Consider the following 19,654-nt stretch of genomic DNA (forward strand, 5'->3'; position numbering starts at 1 on the left):
CCATCTCCCCAGCTGGAGGTGTTCTCCCTTCCCTGGAAGTGTCCAAGGCCTGGGGCAGTGGAAGGTGTCCCTGTGTCCCTTTCCACGGCAGGGGGGATCTTTAAAGTCCCTTCCAACCCAAGCCATTCCATGATTCTTTAATCTTCCGAGGTGTTCCCTGCCTCAGTTACCCTCAGGTGCCACAGGAATGCCTTTTCCCGGTTTGTTTCATCCCTTACCAGCCAGATCAGACACGTGTTCTGAGCCAGTGTGTTCCCCTGAGATTTCAGCCTTCTGAATTGTTTACAGTTCTGTAGTGGAGTCTTCTCAGGGATTGTAACACACACAAAGTGATTGTTTCCTCATTCCTCTCTGAGGAGGGACAATTGATGGCCTGCTGGTGTGACCAGCGGGGTGGAGAGGTGTCAACCTTGTCCTCCCATCCCTGCTCATTGTCCAGGATCTCTGTGAGCGAGGTCAAGGAAATCAACTGCCCTTCCTTTTGCCCTGACCACTTGAGTATCATTTCCTTTGTGTCCCCTAGCGACACCGGTGGGTTTAGACCCCTCTGGCCACATTTCAGTTTGTTTTTTCCCACCTCAGCGCAGTGCTGGGACTGGTGTGACTGTGAGCCAGCATTGTCCCTGTCCCCACTTGTCCCGGGCGGCTCTGGGAGCTGCATTCACCCACGAGCACTGCAGTGCCTGCCCTCCTGGGCTGGGGGTGCCCGGTGACCCCGAGGCCGGTCAGGACGAGCTGTCCCTGTTTGTGTTAGTCCCTTTGCTGTCCCTATTTGTGTTGGTCCCTTTGCTGCCGTCCCTATTTGTGTTGGTCCCTTTGCTGTCCCTGCTGATGCCTTTCCCATCCCTGTTGGGCCCTTTGCCATCCCTGTCCCTGTTGATCCCTTTCCTGTCCCTGTTGATCCCTTTCCTGTCCCTGTTGATCCCTTTCCCGTCCCTGTCGGTCCCTTTGCCGCTGTCCCTGTCCCTGCTGATCCCTTTCCTGTCCCTGCTGATCCCTTTCTTGTCCCTGTCGGTCCCTCTGCCGTCCCTGTTGGTCCTTTTGCTGCCATCCCTGTCCCTGTTGAACCCTTTGCTGTCCCTGTTGATCCCTTTCCTGTCCCTTTCCCTGTTGATCCCTTTCCCGTCCCTGTCCCTGTCCCTGTCGTTCCCTTTGCCGCTGTCCCTGTCCCTGTTGATCCCTTTCCTGTCCCTGTTGGCCCCTTTCCTGTCCCTGTTGATCCCTTTCCCATCCCTGTCCCTGTTGATCTCTTTCCCGTCCCTGTCCCTGTCGTTCCCTTTGCCGCTGTCCCTGTCCCTGTTGATCCCTGTCGGTCCCTTTGCTGCCGTCCCTGTCCCTGTTGATCCCTTTCCCATCCCTGTCCCTGTTGATCTCTTTCCCGTCCCTGTCCCTGTCATTCCCTTTGCCGCTGTCCCTGTCCCTGTTGATCCCTCTGGTCCCTTTGCCGCTGTCCCTGTCCCTGTTGATCCCTGTTGGTCCCTTTGCTGCCATCCCTGTCCCTGTTGGTCCCTCTGGTCCCTTTGCTGCCGTCCCTGTCCCTGTTGATCCCTGTTGGTCCCTTTCCCGTCCCTGTCCCTGTCCCTTTGCTGCCGTCCCTGTCCCTGTTGGTCCCTTTGCTGCCGTCCCTGCTGACGCGGGCTGGGCGCTGTGTTCCAGGGAAGATCGACATGGTGAAGTCCAAGTGGGGCCTGGCGCTGGCGGCGGTGGTGACGGTGCTCAGCTCCCTGCTCATGTCCGTGGGGCTGTGCACGCTCTTCGGCCTCACGCCCACGCTCAACGGCGGGTACGTGCCGGGGCTGCGGGGGAGCTCTTCCTCTGCTGGGGGGGTTCCTGCCTCCTGGGGCTTCCTTACGGCCGGGCACGCGGCTCCCGAAGCGCGAGGAATTGCTGGGATAGCACCTTATCCCTGGAGCTGTTATCCCTGGAGATGAGTGATCCCTGGAGATGAGTTATCCCTGCAGCTGAGCTATCCCTGGAGATGAGTGATCCCTGGAGATGAGTTATCCCTGGAGCTGAGTGAGTTATCCCTGGAGCTGAGCTATCCCTGGAGATGAGTGAGTTATCCCTGGAGCTGAGTTATCCCTGGAGCTGAGTGATCCCTGGAGATGAGTTATCCCTGCAGCTGAGCTATCCCTGGAGATGAGTGAGTTATCCCTGGAGCTGAGTTATCCCTGGAGCTGAGTGATCCCTGGAGATGAGTGAGTTATCCCTGGAGCTGAGTTATCCCTGCAGCTGAGTTATCCCTGGAGATGAGTGATCCCTGGAGATGAGTTATCCCTGCAGCTGAGTTATCCCTGGAGCTCAGTTATCCCTGCAGCTGAGTGAGTTATCCCTGCAGCTGAGTGAGTTATCCCTGCAGCTGAGTTATCCCTGGAGATGAGTTATCCCTGCAGCTGAGTGAGTTATCCCTGCAGCTGAGTTATCCCTGGAGATGAGTTATCCCTGCAGCTGAGTGAGTTATCCCTGGAGCTGAGTTATCCCTGCAGCTGTTATCCTTGCAGCTGTTATCCCTGGAGCTGAGTGAGTGATCCCTGAAGCTGAGTGAGTTATCCCTGGAGCTGAGTGAGTTATCCCTGGAGCTGTGTTATCCCTGGAGATGAGTTATCCCTGGAGATGAGTTATCCCTGCAGCTGAGTTATCCCTGGAGCTGAGTGAGTTATCCCTGGAGCTGAGTTATCCCTGCAGCTGTTATCCTTGCAGCTGTTATCCCTGGAGCTGAGTGAGTGATCCCTGGAGCTGAGTGAGTTATCCCTGCAGCTGAGTTGTCCCTGCAGCTGAGTGAGTTATCCCTGGAGATGAGTTATCCCTGCAGCTGAGTGAGTTATCCCTGGAGATGAGTTATCCCTGGAGATGAGTTATCCCTGGAGCTGAGTTATCCCTGGAGCTCAGTTATCCCTGCAGCTGAGTTATCCCTGGAGCTGAGCCGGCTCTCCCAGAGCCTCCTCCTGCGGTGGCTCCATTCTCTCCCTTCGGAGATTCCCATCCCCGAGGAGCTTATCTCCCATCTCTGTCCTGTCCTTTAATTAAAGGCAGGCCTGGGTTGTTCTTGCTGAATTTTGGAACAAGGAGCTGCCCACGAGGGGCTCTCCCGTGTTGGTGGTGTTGTCACTCACTGTGGACGTTCACTGACACTCCCCCCTTCCAGTGTCTGAGGCAGCCTGCAGGGAAGCTGGAGAGGGATTCTTCATCAGGAACTGCAGTGGTAGGACAAGGAGCAATGGTTCAAACTGAAAGAGGGGAAATTTAGGTGAGATAGACAGAAGAAATCCTTCCCTGTGAGGGTGGTGAGGGACTGGAATGGATTTCCCAGAGAAGCTGTGGCCGCCCCTGATCCCTGGAAGCGTCCAAGGCCAGGTTGGACATGAGGACAGTGGAAGGTGTCCCTGCAAATGGCAGGGGGTGGAATGGGATCCTTGAGGGCGGTGGGACACGCTCCCTGCCCCTCCCTGCCAAGCAGTGACCACCCCCAGCCCCTCACAGGGAGTCCAGCTCCATCTCTGTTCTTGTTCCTGATGCTGGAGAGCACAGGGCTCTGTCCCCACCCTGGGAACACCGAGAGATTCATTCAAAGGGCGTTCCCCAGGAATTCCTGTGATTCCTGGGAAAGCACAAACCCTTGCGCGGTGTGACACCGAGGGAAGGGATTGGGGCACGGGTGGCGTCTCCTCACCTCAGCTCCCGGGGCTGTGTTCGCTCCGAACTTGCCTCTTTCCCTTCCTTTTCCCCACGGATCTCCTCCTCAGTCCTGCCTCTGTCTCCTGCAGAGAGATATTCCCGTACCTGGTGGTGGTGATCGGCCTGGAGAACGTGCTGGTCCTCACCAAGTCCGTTGTGTCCACGCCCGTGGACCTGGAGGTGAAGCTCCGCATCGCCCAGGGTAGGATCCTGCTCTGGGAGGCCGCAGGGAGGAAGAAGTGGGGAAAGGCAGGGGCTGGGAGAGGGGAGCGGTCTGGTTCAGCTCTCTGGTGGGCTGTGCAGCCTTTAGGTTTGAATTCCCGGAACATAATGCCGTTGTGGTGGGCGCTGCTCTTTGGGGTTGCTGACTGAAACAGGATAAATGAATCTAAAAAAAGATATTAGCAGGGGAGAGCCGGATCTCCTGGTGTGGATACTGAGCGCTGTTGTCCTCAGGTCGTGGATATCACAAGTGCAGAACACAGGTCCTACAAGATCCCCCCGAGCGTGTGCCAAAACGATCTTTTCCATTTCTGTAAATGCTCAGTGCCTGTGGAAGGATTTGAGTGCGCTCACACCAAGGAGAAATGGGATTTGCAGCTAAAAACACCAGGGAGAAGAGATTCTAGAGCGACGCTGGTTTTAGTTTTACAAATACAAGTGGTTTGCATCCTAGATGGGAAACAGGACTCAGAACTTCCGTGGGCCCTTGCCCTGGGGGATTTTAGCCTGGAGGGGCCTTTTTGGCCCGTCGCCTGTAGGATCCTGTTTCCCACGAGGGGAAATGCAGCCCCTTTGGCTGTGTTCGTGTCTGGCACAACGGAGAGGCTCCCCTGACCCGTCCTTGCCCTTCCCCAGGCCTGAGCAACGAGAGCTGGTCCATCATGAAGAACATGGCGACGGAGCTGGGCATCATCCTCATCGGGTACTTCACGCTGGTCCCGGCCATCCAGGTGAGGAGGGCTGCTCCGGGCTGCCAGCACACAGCCTCGAGCACCTCGGGCAGGGAGCCTCGGCGTCGCAGCCAGGGAATTGCCTGGCTGGGAAAAGCCTTGGAGGCCATCAGCGCAGCTGTTCCCCTGCACTGCCGAGGCCAGCATGTCCCCACGTCCCCAAGTGCCACAGCCACACAGCTGTCAAATCCCTCCGGGAATGGGGACTCCACTCCAATGCCTAACAGCCCCTTTTGGGAAAGAAATTCTCCCCGGTTTCTAATCTAAATTTTCCCTGGCACGACCCGAGGCCTTCTCCTCTCATTCTGTCCCTTGTTTCCCGGGAGCAGTCCCAGGGTTTCCATGGATTGTGGCCAAAAAGAGCAAAGCATGTGAATTCGAATAAATCCTCTTGGATTCTCATCTCCCAGCCGGCCCAGGAGGTGGATGATGGGGTTTGCCAGTGGAGCTCTGCTGGGTGTCCGCAGTGCAGGGTGAAACGGGAGCTAATCCCCGTAATCCCTGTGTCCCGTCTGCAGGAGTTCTGCCTCTTCGCCGTGGTGGGGCTGGTGTCAGACTTCTTCCTGCAGATGTTCTTCTTCACCACGGTGCTGTCCATCGACATCCGCCGCATGGAGGTGGGCGCGGGGGCGGGAGGGGGAGCGCAGCCCCAGCATCTCCCCCCCGAAGGGAAAAGGGAACCAGAAATTCACTGGGCTTGGGAGAGGCCTTTAGGATCCTGGAGTCCATTCCCCAGCTGTGCTCACTGCTGACCCGTGTCCCCAGGGCGCACGGCTGTTAAATCCCCCCAGGATGGGGACGCCAGGGCTGGACAGCCCATTCCAGGAAGAAATTTATCCTAGTATTTAACCTAAAGTTTCCCTGGTCAGTTTGAGGCTGTTTCCCCTCGTCCTGAGCTGTTAAAAGTTCTGGCTCTGTACTTGCTTGGTTACACACACAGGGATTGGGAACACAACACGAGGGAAAAGACACTCGTAGGAAGGACATGGAGCTGTGGGAGCAAATCCAGAGGAGGCGTCAGGGTTGGAGGGATGGAGCAGCTGCGGCTGCCCCTGGAAGTGCCCGAGGCCAGGCTGGACAGGGCTTGGAGCAGCCTGGGACGGTGGGAGCGGAGCTGGGTGGAACTGGGAATCCCAAAGCGATTCCCCGGGTCTGTAAATGTGGGAGATGTGCCGGAAGGAGACGCTGGGGGAAGAGTCCCTCAGCTCTCGCCCCTCGTCCCTCCCTCACCTCTCCCCGCTGCAGCTGGCCGACCTGAACAAGCGGCTGCCGGCGGAGTCGTGCCTGGCCAAGGCGCCGTGCCGCGCCCGGCCGCCCGCGCTGCGCCCGGCGGCGCCGCACGCGCCGCACACGCCGCACACCATCACGCTGCAGCCGTCCTCGCTGCGCAACCTGCGCCTGCCCAAGCGCCTCCGCGTCATCTACTTCTTCGCCCGCACGCGCCTGGCCCAGCGCCTCATCATGGTACGGGGCTGGCACGGCGGGGACGGCGCGGGGCAGGGACGGGACCCACGGGGAACGGGTGGGGACGGGACCCACGGGGAACGGGTGGGGACAGGACCCACGGGGAACGGATGGGGACAGGACCCACGGGGAACCCACAGGGATGGGACCCACGGGGGATGGGATGGGGACAGGACCCACGGGGGATGGGATGGGGACAGGACCCACAGGTGATGGGCTGGGACCTGCAGGGGACAGGATGGAACCCACAGGGGATGGGCTGGGACCCACAGGGAATGGGCTGGGGACAGGATGGGACTCACAGGGAATGGGACAGGGTTGGGCTGGGACCCACAGGGAACGGGATGGGACCCACGGGGGACCCACAGGGGACAGGCTGGGACGCACAGGGGATGGGCTGGGACCCACAGGGGACAGGCTGGCACCCCTGCCAGGCACCCTCAGCAGCCAGGCTGGCACCCCTTCCCGCCCCTGAGCACCCACAGCAGCCACCCCTCCATGTCCTGGCTCCCGTGCCAGTCTGGCGCTGCCCCTCGGGATCCAGACACGGCTTTCCAAGGCCGGCTGAGGCCTGAGGTGGTTTTAGCAGCACAGGTCACAGTCTGTTCCTGCACACGTGGGCTAAAGGCGTTCAGGAGATATTTTTGCTCAAGGTTTCACTCTTTAAGAGTGCTGCAGCCGCAGCGCTTCTGGTCCTGCTTGTCCCCCCCGTCTCTGTTTTGATGTCTCTGATGGAATTACGGGGCTCTCTGTGCTCCCAGCCCTCTCAGCCACCACTGGCGGTCTGAGTTCAGTCCCCACACGGTCCCAGAGCAGCGGGTCCTGCCCAAGTGGGGACCCCAACCCCCAAACGGAGCCGTTCCAGGCGCGTTTGGAGGCGCCGGACGCGCCGGTCCCAGCTGCCAGCACGGAGTCTCCTTCCCGCCGTGCCTTTGGGGAGAGGAGCTGGGTTCTGACGCTCACGGAGGAGCGCTGTGCGGCTCCTGTGTGTGCAGACCTTCCCCGGAGCGCCGGCTGCAGGAAGGGGGGGGGCCCCGCGGCTGCGGGTCAGCTCGGGCCGGGGACAGCGCGCCGGCACTGAGGGCAGCTGTGTCTCCGCTCGCCCCGCGCAGGCCGGGACGGTGATCTGGATCGGGATCCTGGTGTACACCGACCCCGCGGGGCTCCGCACCTACCTCACGTCCCAGGTCACCGAGCAGAGCCCCCTGGGGGACGCGGGCCTGCCGGCCGTGCCCGTTCCCGGGGGGGTGCTGCCTGCCGCGGACCCCCAGCTCGACCTCTCCGTCTTCCCGTCGGAGCCGATGCGGCTGCCGGAGAACCGAACGCGGCGGCGGGAGCAGGAGTCGGGGCTGGAGCCGGAGCGGCGCGGCTGGGCGCGGGGAGCCGAGGGCAGAGGGAACGGGCAGGCGGAGCTGGGAGCGGAAGCTGAGGTTACCTGGGGAGCAGAGGACGAGGAGATCTGGAGGAAGCTTTCCTTCAGGCACTGGCCGGCCCTCTTCAGCTACTACAACATCACCCTGGCCAAGAGGCGAGTGGGCTGGCACGGGGTGCCGCGGGCACGGGATCCGGGCGGGATCTGGGCAGCTGGCCACGGGAGTCGGTGTTCCTTCTGTCCTTCGTGCTCCTGACTGGCATAACCTGGTTCTGTGGGGTTTGTTCCCGGTGCGTTTGGGAGGAGCTGCTGAGCAGGGCCCCTGGGGTGGGCGCAGCTCACCAGCCGTTCCTCTGGGAATCAGGGATGGTTGTGCTCCTGGGTGTTTCGTGTGCTTGCTGTCTTGTGTCTTCCTTGACCCTGGAAGTGAAGTTTTAGGTTTTGCAAAACAAGAAAAGGGGGATCAGGGGGAACCTTGGGGCTCTGCACAGCTCCTGACAGGAGGGGACAGCCGGGGGGGTCGGGCTGTGCTCCCAGGGAAAGGGACAGGAGCAGAGGGAACGGCCTCAGCCTGGGCCAGGGGAGGTTTAGTTGGATTTTGGGAACAATTCCTTCCCCAAAAGGGCTCTGCCCAGGGCACTGGTGCAGTCCCCATTGCTGGAGGGATTTGAGAACCCTGTGGATGTGGCACTTAGGGACAGGGGTTAGTGGTGGCCTCGGCAGCACAAGAGGAAACAGTCAGACTTGCTGATCTCTGCGGGCTTTTCCAACCTCAGCAATTCCACAATTATCTCATACAATCATCTGTAAGTGATGCAAATAGTACATGTGGGGAAGAGCTGAGCTGAAGCAGCTTCTTGGTGAGGCCCCCGGCCTGCAGCGCACAGGAAGCTAGGTCCTTCCCTAAATTCATGGCCTCCACTTGATCTCATCAGGACCCCGTTGCACCCTTGGCCCCTTGAAGGGGTAAAACCTGGGGGATAACTCCGGAGGGGGTCGTTTCCGAGGAGATGCGACGTTCCCCGCCGTGCTGCGCGGCGACGCGCGTGTCCCCGCTGTCCCTGTCCCCCCAGGTACATCAGCATCCTGCCGGCCATCCCCGTCACGCTCTACCTGAAGCCGCAGGAGGCGCTGGAGATGCGGCATCCTCAGGAGGCCGCGCGTTCCCAGCCCTTCCTGCCGGGCAGGGACGCGGGCGCGCGGCCGGAGCGCTCCGCGGGCCACCAGGACGTCACCCTGTACAAGTAAGGGCGCTGGCAGCTCCTCGTGGCACCCCGGGGGCTGCTCTGGGTCACTGCTGCCTCACCTCCACCCTGGGGGCTGCTCTGGGTCACTGCTGCCTCACCTCCACCCCAGGGTGCTGCTCTGGGTCACTGCTGCCTCACCTCCACCCTGGGGGCTGCTCTGGGTCCCTGCTGCCTCACCTCCACCCCAGGGGTCTGCTTTGGGCTGTTCCTGGCCTCACCTCCACCCCAGGGTGCTGCTCTGGGTCACTGCTGCCTCACCTCCACCCTTAGTGCTGCTCTGGGTCCCTGCTGCCTCACCTCCACCCTGGGGGCTGCTCTGGGTCATTCCTGACCTCACCTCCACCCCGGGGGCTGCTCTGGGTCACTGCTGCCTCACCTCCACCCCGGGGGCTGCTCTGGGTCACTGCTGCCTCACCTCCACCCTGGGGGCTGCTCTGGGTCATTCCTGACCTCACCTCCACCCCAGGGTGCTGCTCTGGGTCACTGCTGCCTCACCTCCACCCTGGGGGCTGCTCTGGGTCACTGCTGCCTCACCTCCACCCTTAGTGCTGCTCTGGCTCACTGCTGACCTCACCTCCACCCTTAGTGCTGCTCTGGGTCACTGCTGCCTCACCTCCACCCTGGGGGCTGCTCTGGGTCATTCCTGGCCTCACCTCCACCCTGGGGGCTGCTCTGGGTCACTGCTGCCTCACCTCCACCCCAGGGTGCTGCTCTGGGTCATTCCTGGCCTCACCTCCACCCTGGGGGCTGCTCTGGGTCACTGCTGCCTCACCTCCACCCCAGGGTGCTGCTCTGGGTCATTCCTGGCCTCACCTCCACCCTGGGGCTGCTCTGGCTCACTGCTGCCTCACCTCCACCCTGGGGGCTGCTCTGGGTCACTGCTGCCTCACCTCCACCCCAGGGTGCTGCTCTGGGTCATTCCTGGCCTCACCTCCACCCTGGGGGCTGCTCTGGGTCACTGCTGCCTCACCTCCACCCCAGGGTGCTGCTCTGGGTCATTCCTGGCCTCACCTCCACCCTGGGGCTGCTCTGGCTCACTGCTGCCTCACCTCCACCCCAGGGTGCTGCTCTGGGTCCCTGCTGCCTCACCTCCACCCTGGGGGCTGCTCTGGGTCACTGCTGCCTCACCTCCACCCTGGGGGCTGCTCTGGGTCATTCCTGACCTCACCTCCACCCCAGGGTGCTGCTCTGGGTCACTGCTGCCTCACCTCCACCCCAGGGTGCTGCTTTGGGCCCCTCCTGACCCCACCTCAACCCCAGGGTGCTGCTCTGGGTCATTCCTGACCTCACCTCCACCCTTAGTGCTGCTCTGGGTCACTGCTGCCTCACCTCCACCCTTAGTGCTGCTCTGGGTCATTCCTGAGCTCACCTCCACCCCAGGGTGCTGTTTCAGTCCCCTCCTCCTGCTGGGAGACCAAGGAGGCTCCTGAAGCTGCAGTGCCAAAGCTGGGGGTGCTCTGGGGTGAACGGGATCTCTCGGGGCAGGTGTCCATCAGTGAGGGCAGGGCTGGGCTGTGCGTGCAGGCCCTTTGCGGCACGGGGCTGATCGCTGGCTGACGAGGACAGCGCCATTTGGGGGTTTAGATGTGGTTTCGTAGAACCCCAGAACGGTTTGGGTGGGAAGGGACCTTGAAACTCACCCAGCGCCACCCCTGCCGTGGCAGGGACACCTCCCACTGCCCCAGGCTGCTCCCAGCGCCGTCCAGCCCTTGGGCACTGCCAGGGGTCCATTATCCGTTTGATAATGATTTATTGGGTGTTGGATCAAACTCTGGTGCAAGGAGCTTCCCTCTCTCTGGAGAGGACGGCTCACAACCCCCTGCCTGAATGTGCAGTGTTATCCCAGCTCCCGGCTGGTGTTTTCTTAAAACCTTAGCTGCTTGTTCCTTTCCTGAAAAGCCTCAAAATCCCGTTGAAATTGTGATTTTCCCATTTAAAACCCCCCACTTCCTTTCCAACAAATCCCCGTAATTTGTCGAAAAGCTTTCTCAGCTGAGGAATTCACACCAGCACCCGAGGTGATCCTGGCACGGGCGCTTCCCAAATGGCTCCGTGGGCCAGAACCCGGCTTTCTTCCCTTACCTTCTCGTCCTTTGTGCGTGTGTGTGTCCCCAGGGTGGCGGCTCTGGGGCTGGCCTCGGGCATGCTGCTGGTGCTGCTGCTCTTCTGCCTGTACCGGGTGCTGTGCCCCAAGAACTACGGGCAGCACGGGCCGGGCCGGCGCCGCCGCGGGGACCTGCCCTGCGACGACTACGGCTACTCGCCGCCCGAGACCGAGATCGTGCCGCTGGTCCTCAGGGGACACCTCATGGTACGTCTGGCGTGGAGACAAACGCAGAGAACACAGGGTGTCAGAAAGGGAAATTCCCCTCTCCCCCTGGGACTCGCTCGCTGCAATTCACACCAGCGCCACGAAGAGAGATGAGAGACCCCGAGTGATCGGGCACGCAGAGCAATCACACGGAGACGAGAGATTCGCAGGGCAGAGAGTTCCTCCGAGAGAGCCAAGGCTGAGCCAAGCCCAGAGCCCCTCTGCCTGGTTATTTCTTACTTTTTATACATCTGTGGGTCTGGCTGTGGGTTGGTGTCACCGAGACACACACAGCAGCCACACACAGTCAGGAGGTTTCGCAGAGCAGAGGTTTCTCCGTCCAGCCCAAAAGCTGAACCCAGGCAGAGAGAGCCTCTTTGTTTTATTTCTTACTTTTTATACATCTGTGGGTCTGGCTGTGGATTGGCTTCTGGAGTTACCACCCCTCAGCCAAATGGCCAGACCAGCTGTCAGTTACAATTGTTTTCAGGTTAGAAATGTGCAAACAAAGGACAGAGAATGAAAAACAAAGGATTTGTTTATGTTACACGTATGAGAAAAAGGTAGAAAACTGCTCCTAATATTGTACAGTAGCTAAAAGGTCTGACTCCATTTTATGAACAATCAAAAGGCTTTAAAAAACTCAGAAAAACCGGGGTGACAGGTGTCAGAAAGGGAAATTCCCCTCTCCGCCAGGCAGTTGCTCTCTGCAATTCCCACCAGCACCACAAAGAGATGAGAGACCCCTGAGTGTTTCAGAAGGCAGAGAGGATAGAAAAGCTTTATTGTCTAATTCTTACACTTTTATAAGGTGTTCCCATACAGACCTGATTGGTGAATAGGAGCAGCACCTCTCTAATCCCACTGGTTAAACGAGAGAAACAGCAGAACACCGCCTGGGGAAGGATTGTTTTGGGAAAGGAGAGTTGTTTTACCCAGATAGTTCTGAGAAAAAGCTTTCTTGAGGAATTTTCCCTTAGGAAAATGTTAGCACTGCCAGCAGGCTAAAGTCTCTTCAGAGCCAGGAACATCAGCCCACAGCCTCTGGCTTCCATGCCCCATCCCTGCTGGGATAACTCCACGTTCCTGAGGGACAGGGGACAAGCGGAGGTGGCACTCGGTGCTCTGGGCCGGGTGACAAGGTGGGGATCGGTCACAGATGTGTCTCAGTGGTCTGGGGAGCTTTTCCAACCACGGGGAGTCTGGGATTCTTCCTGTTTTGAGGTGAAATGAAGCTCTCGGGCACCCTGACAGATGAGTTTAAAATGCTGTGCTGTGTCTCCCAGAAAAGCCGTACCCCTGCTCCTTCAAACTGCGACGGGATGTTTTAGGGAAGGCAAGGCAGAGGTCTCTGGGCAGAGATCCTGGAATCCCAGAATCAGAGTGGTTTGGGTGGAAAGGAACCTTGAAACTCATCCAGCCATGGGCAGGGACACCTTCCACTGTCCCAGGTTGCTCCGAGCGCTGTCCAGCCTGGCCTGGGACACTTCAGGGACGCTTCAGGGACACTTCAGGGACATCCACGTCCTCACCGTCCCTCAGTTCCCAAAGCAGACGGTTTTGATGTAAAATCCATCACCTCTGCAGCTCCTCAGGCGCGGCAGGCCGCGCTCAGGATCCGGAGGCCTCGGCGGCGCCGGGCTGAGCCGCGCTTGTCCTTCCTCCCCCAGGACATCGAGTGCCTGGCCAGCGACGGGATGCTGCTGGTCAGCTGCTGCCTGGTGGGGCAGATCCGCGTGTGGGACGCGCAGACGGGCGACTGCCTCACCGTCATCCCCAAGCCCAGGTACGGCCCCGGCCCTGTTCCCTGGCCCCGTTCCCCGGCCCCGTTCCCCGGCCCCGTTCCCCGGCCCCGTTCCCCGGCCCCATCCCCGGCCCCATCCCCGGCCCCATCCCCGGCCCCGTTCCCCGGCCCCGTTCCCCGGGCCCGTTCCCCGGCCCCATCCCCGGCCCCATCCCCGGCCCCGTTCCCCGGCCCCATCCCCGGCCCCGTTCCCCGGCCCCGTTCCCCGGTCCCATCCCCGGCCCGCGGCTCAGCTCGCTCCCTCCTTGCAGGCTGCGCAGGGGCAGCAGCGGCATCTTCGACTACCAGGAGGGCTGGGAGCCCGGCGCGGGGGACGGGAAGAGCGGGCCGGAGGACTCCTCGGAGAGCGGCCACCAGCTCAAGCGGCTGCCGGGGCCGCCCCAGGCGCCCCTGTTCTGCGACCAGCCCGACCTCACCTCCCTCATCGACACCAACTTCTCGGAGCGCGCCCGGGCCGCCGAGTCGGAGCCGCGGCTGCGGGCCGTGGGCGCTCGCCACAAGGACGCGGGATACGACTTCGGCAGCCTGGTGGGGAAGGCCTACGAGGAGCACGGCGGCTCCGGCTGCAGGAACGTCGGCTTCCCGCGGCTCCCGGCCCCGCACGGCCCCGCCGGGCTCTGCGGCCGCTCCCCGGCCTGCGGCGCCGACGAGCGCGGCCCCGGCGACGAGGCCTGCGACGAGCCCTCGGCCCTGGCCAGCTGGGCAGGGGACATGGAGAGCTCCATCTGGAGCCTGGAGCTGCAGGGGAACCTGATCGTGGCCGGCAGGAGCAACGGGAGGCTGGAGGTGAGGAGCGGGGACGCAGCGGCGGGTGGAGGTGAGGAGCGGGGACACGGTAATGGAAGGCGGAGGTGAGGAACAGGGACACGGTAATGGGAAGGTGGAGATGTGGAACAGGGACACAGGAACAGGTGGAGGTGAGGAACAGGGACACGGTGGTGGGAAGGTGGAGATGAGCAGGAACACAGGAACAGGTGGAGGTGAGGAACAGGGACACAGTAATGGGAAGGTGAGGAATAGGGACACAGTAACAGGTGGAGGTGAGGAGCAGGAACACTGACAGGTGGAGATCAGGAACAGGGACACAGTAAGGGGAAGGTGGAGGGGAGGAGCAGGGCTGCAGTAATTAAAGGCGGAGGTGAGGAGCAGGGACAGTAACGGGAGCGCAAAGGGGAGGAGCAGGGCTGCAGTGACAGGAGCAGGAGCTCACACAGCCTGGGAGCACGGCACAGGGAGCTGTGAGCTGCACACTCAGCTCCGGGGCTGAGCCGAGCACACGGGGCTGCTGGGGAGCCCAGAGCCGCCTGTAACCAGTGTCACCGCAGTGACCCCTCCTCCCCAGGTGTGGGATGCCATCGAGGGGACCCTCCGCAGCAGCAATGATGAAGGACAGTCCGGCATCACAGCCCTCGTCTTCCTCAACAACAGGTACCTGGGGGATGCCCGGCCCCCCCCCTGCACGGCAGCTCCGGGCAGCAGAGGCTCAGCTGGGCCGTCTGTTCCTTAGAATCAGGGGAATATCCTGAGCTGGAAGGGAACCCCAAGGATCATGGAGTCCAACCCCTGGCCCTGCCCAGCACACCCCACCCTGTGCCTGAGAGCTTTGAACCCTCCTGGGCTCTGGCAGGGTTGGAGCTGTGACCGTTCCCTGCGGAGCCCATTCAGTGCCCATTCTTGCTCTCCATCCTCCTACCCAGCCTAATCCTTCCGTGTACCCACCTCTCACCTCTTTCCTGGCTCCAGGGCTGCTCCAGCAGCCGCTTCTTCAGCCCTCGCTGGATATCCGGAGGGTCTCGGGGCTGGGAGACCCTTGGATCGCTGCCCTTGTCCTGTCCCTTCCAGCTGTGTCCGTTCTCCCAGCCCAGTTCTGTGCAGCCTCCTCCCGGGAGCGGGTGGTCTGCGCTTGGCCCAGGGGGTGTCGGGGTTCAGGGCTCGGGGAGGGGCCTCTCTTCACCCCCCATCTCTCCCTCAGGATCGTGGCTGCCCGCTTGAACGGCTCCTTGGATTTCTTCTCTCTGGAGACGCACACGTCCTTGAACCACCTGCAGTTCCGAGGTGAGCGGGCGTTGGAACGTCAGCGCCGCCCCGGGCTCCTGCCTTCCCCTTCCTCCTCCTCACACCCAGCTCAGCTTTGGTGGCAGCTGCTCCGAGGGCGCCCGGAGCCCTGGGAGCTCCCCGTGCTGGATCTCCCCAGGGCCAGCACTGCCCTCCCCTCCTTCCACTTGTCCCTCCTTTGTCTCGGTCTCACTCGTTCCCAGCCCTCGGCACGGCCACGGCACAGCCCAGAGCACCGAGTTCCCTTGGCTCTGGAGCAGAGCAGGGGATGATTCAGATGGGATAATAGGGAGAAATTCTTCCCTGGGAGAGTGGTGAGGGACTGGAAGGAAACTTCCCGCAGGAGCTGAGGCTGCCCCATCCCTGGAAGCGTCCAAGGCCGGGTTGGACGGGGTTATCCCAGGAGCACCTTGGGATAGTGGGAAGCGTCCCTGCCCCTGGCAGACGGTGCGGGACCGGATGAGCTTTAAGGTCCCTCCCATCCCAAGCCGGTGTGGGATCCTCTGACCCCGCTGAGACCCTCCCTGTCGGGGAGCAGAGTCCCCGATTCCCCGAGGCGCCGTCCCCGGGCTGAGGCGCGCGTGTCCCCGCAGGAGGCCCGGGCAGGGGCAGCGTGCCGCCGTCGCCGGAGCCGTGCCGCGGGGCCGCCGTGCGCTGCCAGCTGACGCACAGCGTGGCCTGCGCCCACCACAAACCCATCACGGCGCTCAGGGCCGCCGCCGGCCGCCTGGTCACCGGCAGCCAGGACCACACGCTCAGGGTGAGCGGCGCCGCGCCGGGCCGGGCCGGGCGGGAGCGGGGAGCGACGGTGGCCCACGGGACGCGGCGCTGGGGGAGCGGGAGGGACGCAGCTCGGGGAGGAATCCTTCGAAGGATCACGGAATGGCCGAGGCTGGGAAAGCTCTTCAGCCAGGGGCTGCCAAGGCCACCCCTGACCCACGTCCCCAAGTGCCACACCCGCAGGGTTTTTAAATCTCTCCGTGGGTGGGGACACCACCGCAGCCCGGGGCAGCCCCTTCCAATGCCCGACCACCCTTTCCATGAGGGAGTTTTCCCAGAATCCAACCTGAACTTCCCTCTGCTCCTGTCCCTGTTCCTGGGAGCACAGCCCGACCCCCCCGGCTGTCCCCTCCTGTCAGGAGCTGTGCAGAGCCCCAAGGTTCCCCCTGATCCCCCTTTTCTCCAGGCTCAGCCCCTTCCCAGCTCCCTCAGCCTCTCCTGGGGCTCCAGACCCTTCCCAGCTCCGTTCCCTGGACAAGCTCCAGGTCTTCCTGTCGGGAGGGACCAAAAGCAGCCCCCAGGGTTTGAGGCCCCTCACAGGGCCAGCACAGGGGACAGTCCCTGCCCTGGTTTGTGGCCACACTGGTTCTGACACAATCCAGGTGCCCTCAGCCTCTTGCCCACCTGGGCACAGCTGGTCACATCCACCAGCACCCCAGGGTCTTTCCCAGCTTTCCAGCTGCTGTGTCCCCAGGCCGGAGCATTCCGTGAGGTTGCTGTGACCCCCTGAGGGGCAGATCCAGGTTCTGGGATGTCCCCTCTCCCCTTCAGCTGCCCTGTCACCACCCTGTCACCGCCCACCAGCCACGTCCTGCCCCTGCCCTGGGCTGCAGCCCCCCGTGGGCGGGCTCTGGCTGTGCCACAGTGGCACCAGCTGGGATCTGGCGTGTCCTGGGGAGCTCAGGTGGCCCCGGGGCCTCACTGCCACCTGTCCCGGCCCAGGTGTTCCGGCTGGAGGACTCGTGCTGCCTCTTCACCCTGCAGGGCCACTCAGGGGCCATCACAGCCGTGTACATCGACCAGGTACGGGGGAGCTGCTGGGCCTGAGCCCTCACCTGCCTTCACACCTGAGCTGCTACCTGAGACCACACCTCAGCCCATCCCTGGTCCCAGCCCTGAGCCAGCAGCACCCACCTGGGTCCCTCCATCTCTCTCTGGCCAAACCAGAGTTTTCCCCCAGTTCACTGTGAGCTCAGCAATCTCTTTTCCCTGGAAGCCTCTTGCCTCTCCATCCTTTTGGAGCAGGGAATTCCTGCTCCTGCACTGCCAGGTGGGGCTGAGCAGGCCTGAAACGGGGCCTGAGCCCCCAGGGAGGCTCTGCCCCAAATTCCCAGGAGGAGTGGGATCCCCCAGGGAGGCTGTGCCCCAAATTCCCAGGAGGAGTGGGATCCCCAGGGAGGCTGTGCCCCAAATTCCCAGGAGGAGTGGGATCCCCCCAGTGCCCAGGAGGAGTGGGATCCCCAGGGAGGCTCTGCCCCAGTCCCCAGGAGGAGTGGGATCCCCCCAGTGCCCAGGAGGAGTGGGATCCCCCCAGTCCCCAGGAGGAGTGGGATCCCCCCAGTCCCCAGGAGGAGTGGGATCCCCCCAGTCCCCAGGAGGAGTGGGATCCCCAGGGAGGCTCTGCCCCAGTCCCCAGGAGGAGTGGGATCCCCCCAGTGCCCAGGAGGAGTGGGATCCCCCCAGTCCCCAGGAGGAGTGGGATCCCCCCAGTCCCCAGGAGGAGTGGGATCCCCAGGGAGGCTCTGCCCCAAATTCCCAGGAGGAGTGGGATCCCCCCAGTCCCCAGGAGGAGTGGGATCCCCCCAGGCCCCAGGAGGAGTGGGATCCCCCCAGTCCCCAGGAGGAGTGGGATCCCCCCAGGCCCCAGGAGGAGTGGGATCCCCCCAGTCCCTAGGAGGAGTGGGATCCCCAGGGAGGCTGTGACCCAGTCCCCAGGAGGAGTGGGATCCCCCCAGTCCCCAGGAGGAGTGGGATCCCCAGGGAGGCTCTGCCCCAAATTCCCAGGAGGAGTGGGATCCCCCCAGTGCCCAGGAGGAGTGGGATCCCCCAGTGTGCTCCCTAAGCCAGCGTGTGCCCCCAGGTGCTCCCCACGCCACGGGAGTGAGCTCGGGTGCCTCCCCCTGGGGCCCTGGGCCGTGCCCCCAGCCCGCCCAAGCACAGGGAGCGGGCAGGGGAGGCCCAGAGCGGGGCTCCGGCCCGCGCTCACGTCCCCTCCCGGCGCCGTGTCCTGCAGACCATGGTGCTGGCCAGCGGTGGCCAGGACGGGGCCATCTGCCTGTGGGACGTGCTGACGGGCAGCCGCGTCAGCCACGTGTTCGCCCACCGCGGGGACGTCACCTCGCTGACCTGCACCGCGTCCTGCGTCATCAGCAGCGGCCTGGACGACGTCATCAGCATCTGGGACCGCAGCTCGGGGATCAAGCTCTACTCCATCCAGCAGGTGGGACCCGTGGGCAGCTGGGGAGGGGCAGCCAGGAGCCCGGGAACTGCCCGGCTCGGGAAAACCCTCCGAGTCCAAGCACCCCCTGCGCTGCCAAGGGCACTGACTGTCCCCAGGTGCCGCATCCGCGTGGCTGCTGAGTGCCCGCAGGGAAGGGGACTCCTCTGCCACCCCTGTATAAACACCCTTTCCATGGGGAAATCCCTGCTGCTGTCCCCCCTGAGCTCCCGTGGCCCGGGCTGAGGCCGTTCCCTCTGCTCCTGTCCCTGTTCCCTGTTCCCAGAGCCCCCCCGGCTGTCCCCTCCTGTCAGGAGCTGTGCAGATCCCCCCTTGAGAGGGTTTTGGATTTTGGGATCTCTTAGAAAGTGAAGGTGGAATGGAGTCCTTCCAGCTCTTTCTGAGGTTGTTTAAGCAATGATCCCCTAATAACAAAATAACACATATTATTTATGCTTTTAGCTCAATAATAACCATCCAAAGCCCACAATACAATCCTTTTTCACCCAGTTGCAAAACACTACCTAAACTCATTAAAAAAAAAAAAAAAAAAGGAAAAACAACCCAAAACTTAAGCAACACTTAAAATCCTCCATCTCAACTTACATATATTACTACCCACTAAAACCCCAAATTTTAGATTTCTAAAACTCCAACACCCCCTGAGCCTCGTTTTCTCCAGGCTCAGCCCCTCTCACCTTCCGGGAGCCTCCTGGGTTTTCCAGGCCCCCACCAGACCCTTGGAGAAGCCTCCGCGTCCCCTCCGTGTCCCCTGCGAGGGCTCTGAACGGGGCGGGTTCCCCGTGGAGCTCAGCTCTCCGCCCCGTCCCGCAGGAGCTGGGCTGCGGCGCCAGCCTGGGCGTCATCTCCGACAACCTGCTGGTGACGGGCGGCCAGGGCTGCGTGTCCTTCTGGGACATCGGCTACGGGGACCTGCTCCAGACCGTCTACCTGGGCAAGAGCAACGAGTCGCAGCCGGCGCGGCAGATCCTGGTGCTGGAGAACGCCGCCATCGTCTGCAACTTCGGCAGCGAGCTCAGCCTGGTCTACGTGCCCTCGGTGCTGGAGAAGCTGGACTGAGCGGGAGCCGGGGCCGGCGGGGCTCGGGGCCGCGCCGGAGAGGGGACGGGGCTCCGAGATCCCTCCGTGCGGGTGGGGCCGCCGCCCTCCTGCTGCTCTGCGGCTCCGGCATCTTCCCGGCGCTCCGGGGACCCCCGGCAGCGCCGTGGTGCGGAGGGACACGGGGGAGGGATGGGGCGGGAGCGGGGACAGCGCCCGCGGAGCGCGGAGCGGCCCCGGCCCCGGGGAGCAGCCGGGACAGCGCCGGGACCGACCCGTCCTGGGCGCGGCTCGGCCCCTACGTGCCTTAGGGCTCGGCAGGGCCCCGCCCGGGGCCGCAGCTGCCCCCACCCTATTTATTTATACGCTGTAAATAGTTATTTATTGGGGCGGGGGGCGCGGGGGTCCAGCCCCGGCAGTGCTGTCCTTGCCGTGCCCTGGCACAGCTGCCCTGCCCGGCTCCCTCCTGCGCCTCCTGCAGCAATAGCACCTTCCTC

At 62.6% G+C, this 19,654-nt stretch overlaps 1 protein-coding gene across 2 annotated transcripts in view; it reads left to right on the forward strand.

Moving 5' to 3' along the window:
* Positions 1 to 19,270, forward strand: part of SCAP (SREBF chaperone) — a 64,262-nt gene extending 44,992 nt beyond the window's left edge. The window contains exons 8-23 of one of the 2 annotated variants that reach the window (XM_040064357.2): positions 1,657 to 1,783; positions 3,765 to 3,877; positions 4,534 to 4,628; positions 5,147 to 5,245; positions 5,874 to 6,092; positions 7,205 to 7,620; positions 8,538 to 8,708; positions 10,827 to 11,022; positions 12,693 to 12,808; positions 13,078 to 13,612; positions 14,169 to 14,254; positions 14,799 to 14,881; positions 15,475 to 15,641; positions 16,604 to 16,684; positions 17,895 to 18,101; positions 18,933 to 19,270. In XM_040064357.2, the coding sequence (XP_039920291.1) occupies positions 1,657 to 1,783; positions 3,765 to 3,877; positions 4,534 to 4,628; positions 5,147 to 5,245; positions 5,874 to 6,092; positions 7,205 to 7,620; positions 8,538 to 8,708; positions 10,827 to 11,022; positions 12,693 to 12,808; positions 13,078 to 13,612; positions 14,169 to 14,254; positions 14,799 to 14,881; positions 15,475 to 15,641; positions 16,604 to 16,684; positions 17,895 to 18,101; positions 18,933 to 19,178 (2,957 nt within the window). In that variant the 3' untranslated portion in view covers positions 19,179 to 19,270. Of the gene's footprint in view, positions 1 to 1,656; positions 1,784 to 3,764; positions 3,878 to 4,533; positions 4,629 to 5,146; positions 5,246 to 5,873; positions 6,093 to 7,204; positions 7,621 to 8,537; positions 8,709 to 10,826; positions 11,023 to 12,692; positions 12,809 to 13,077; positions 13,613 to 14,168; positions 14,255 to 14,798; positions 14,882 to 15,224; positions 15,393 to 15,474; positions 15,642 to 16,603; positions 16,685 to 17,894; positions 18,102 to 18,932 lie in introns of those variants that run through there. The other variant, XM_040064367.2, reaches the window with a different exon arrangement.
* Positions 19,271 to 19,654: the final 384 nt, after the last annotated feature.

The sequence above is a fragment of the Hirundo rustica genome, chromosome 1 (genome assembly GCF_015227805.2).
Source record: "Hirundo rustica isolate bHirRus1 chromosome 1, bHirRus1.pri.v3, whole genome shotgun sequence".
Taxonomy (NCBI): Eukaryota; Metazoa; Chordata; class Aves; order Passeriformes; family Hirundinidae; genus Hirundo; species Hirundo rustica.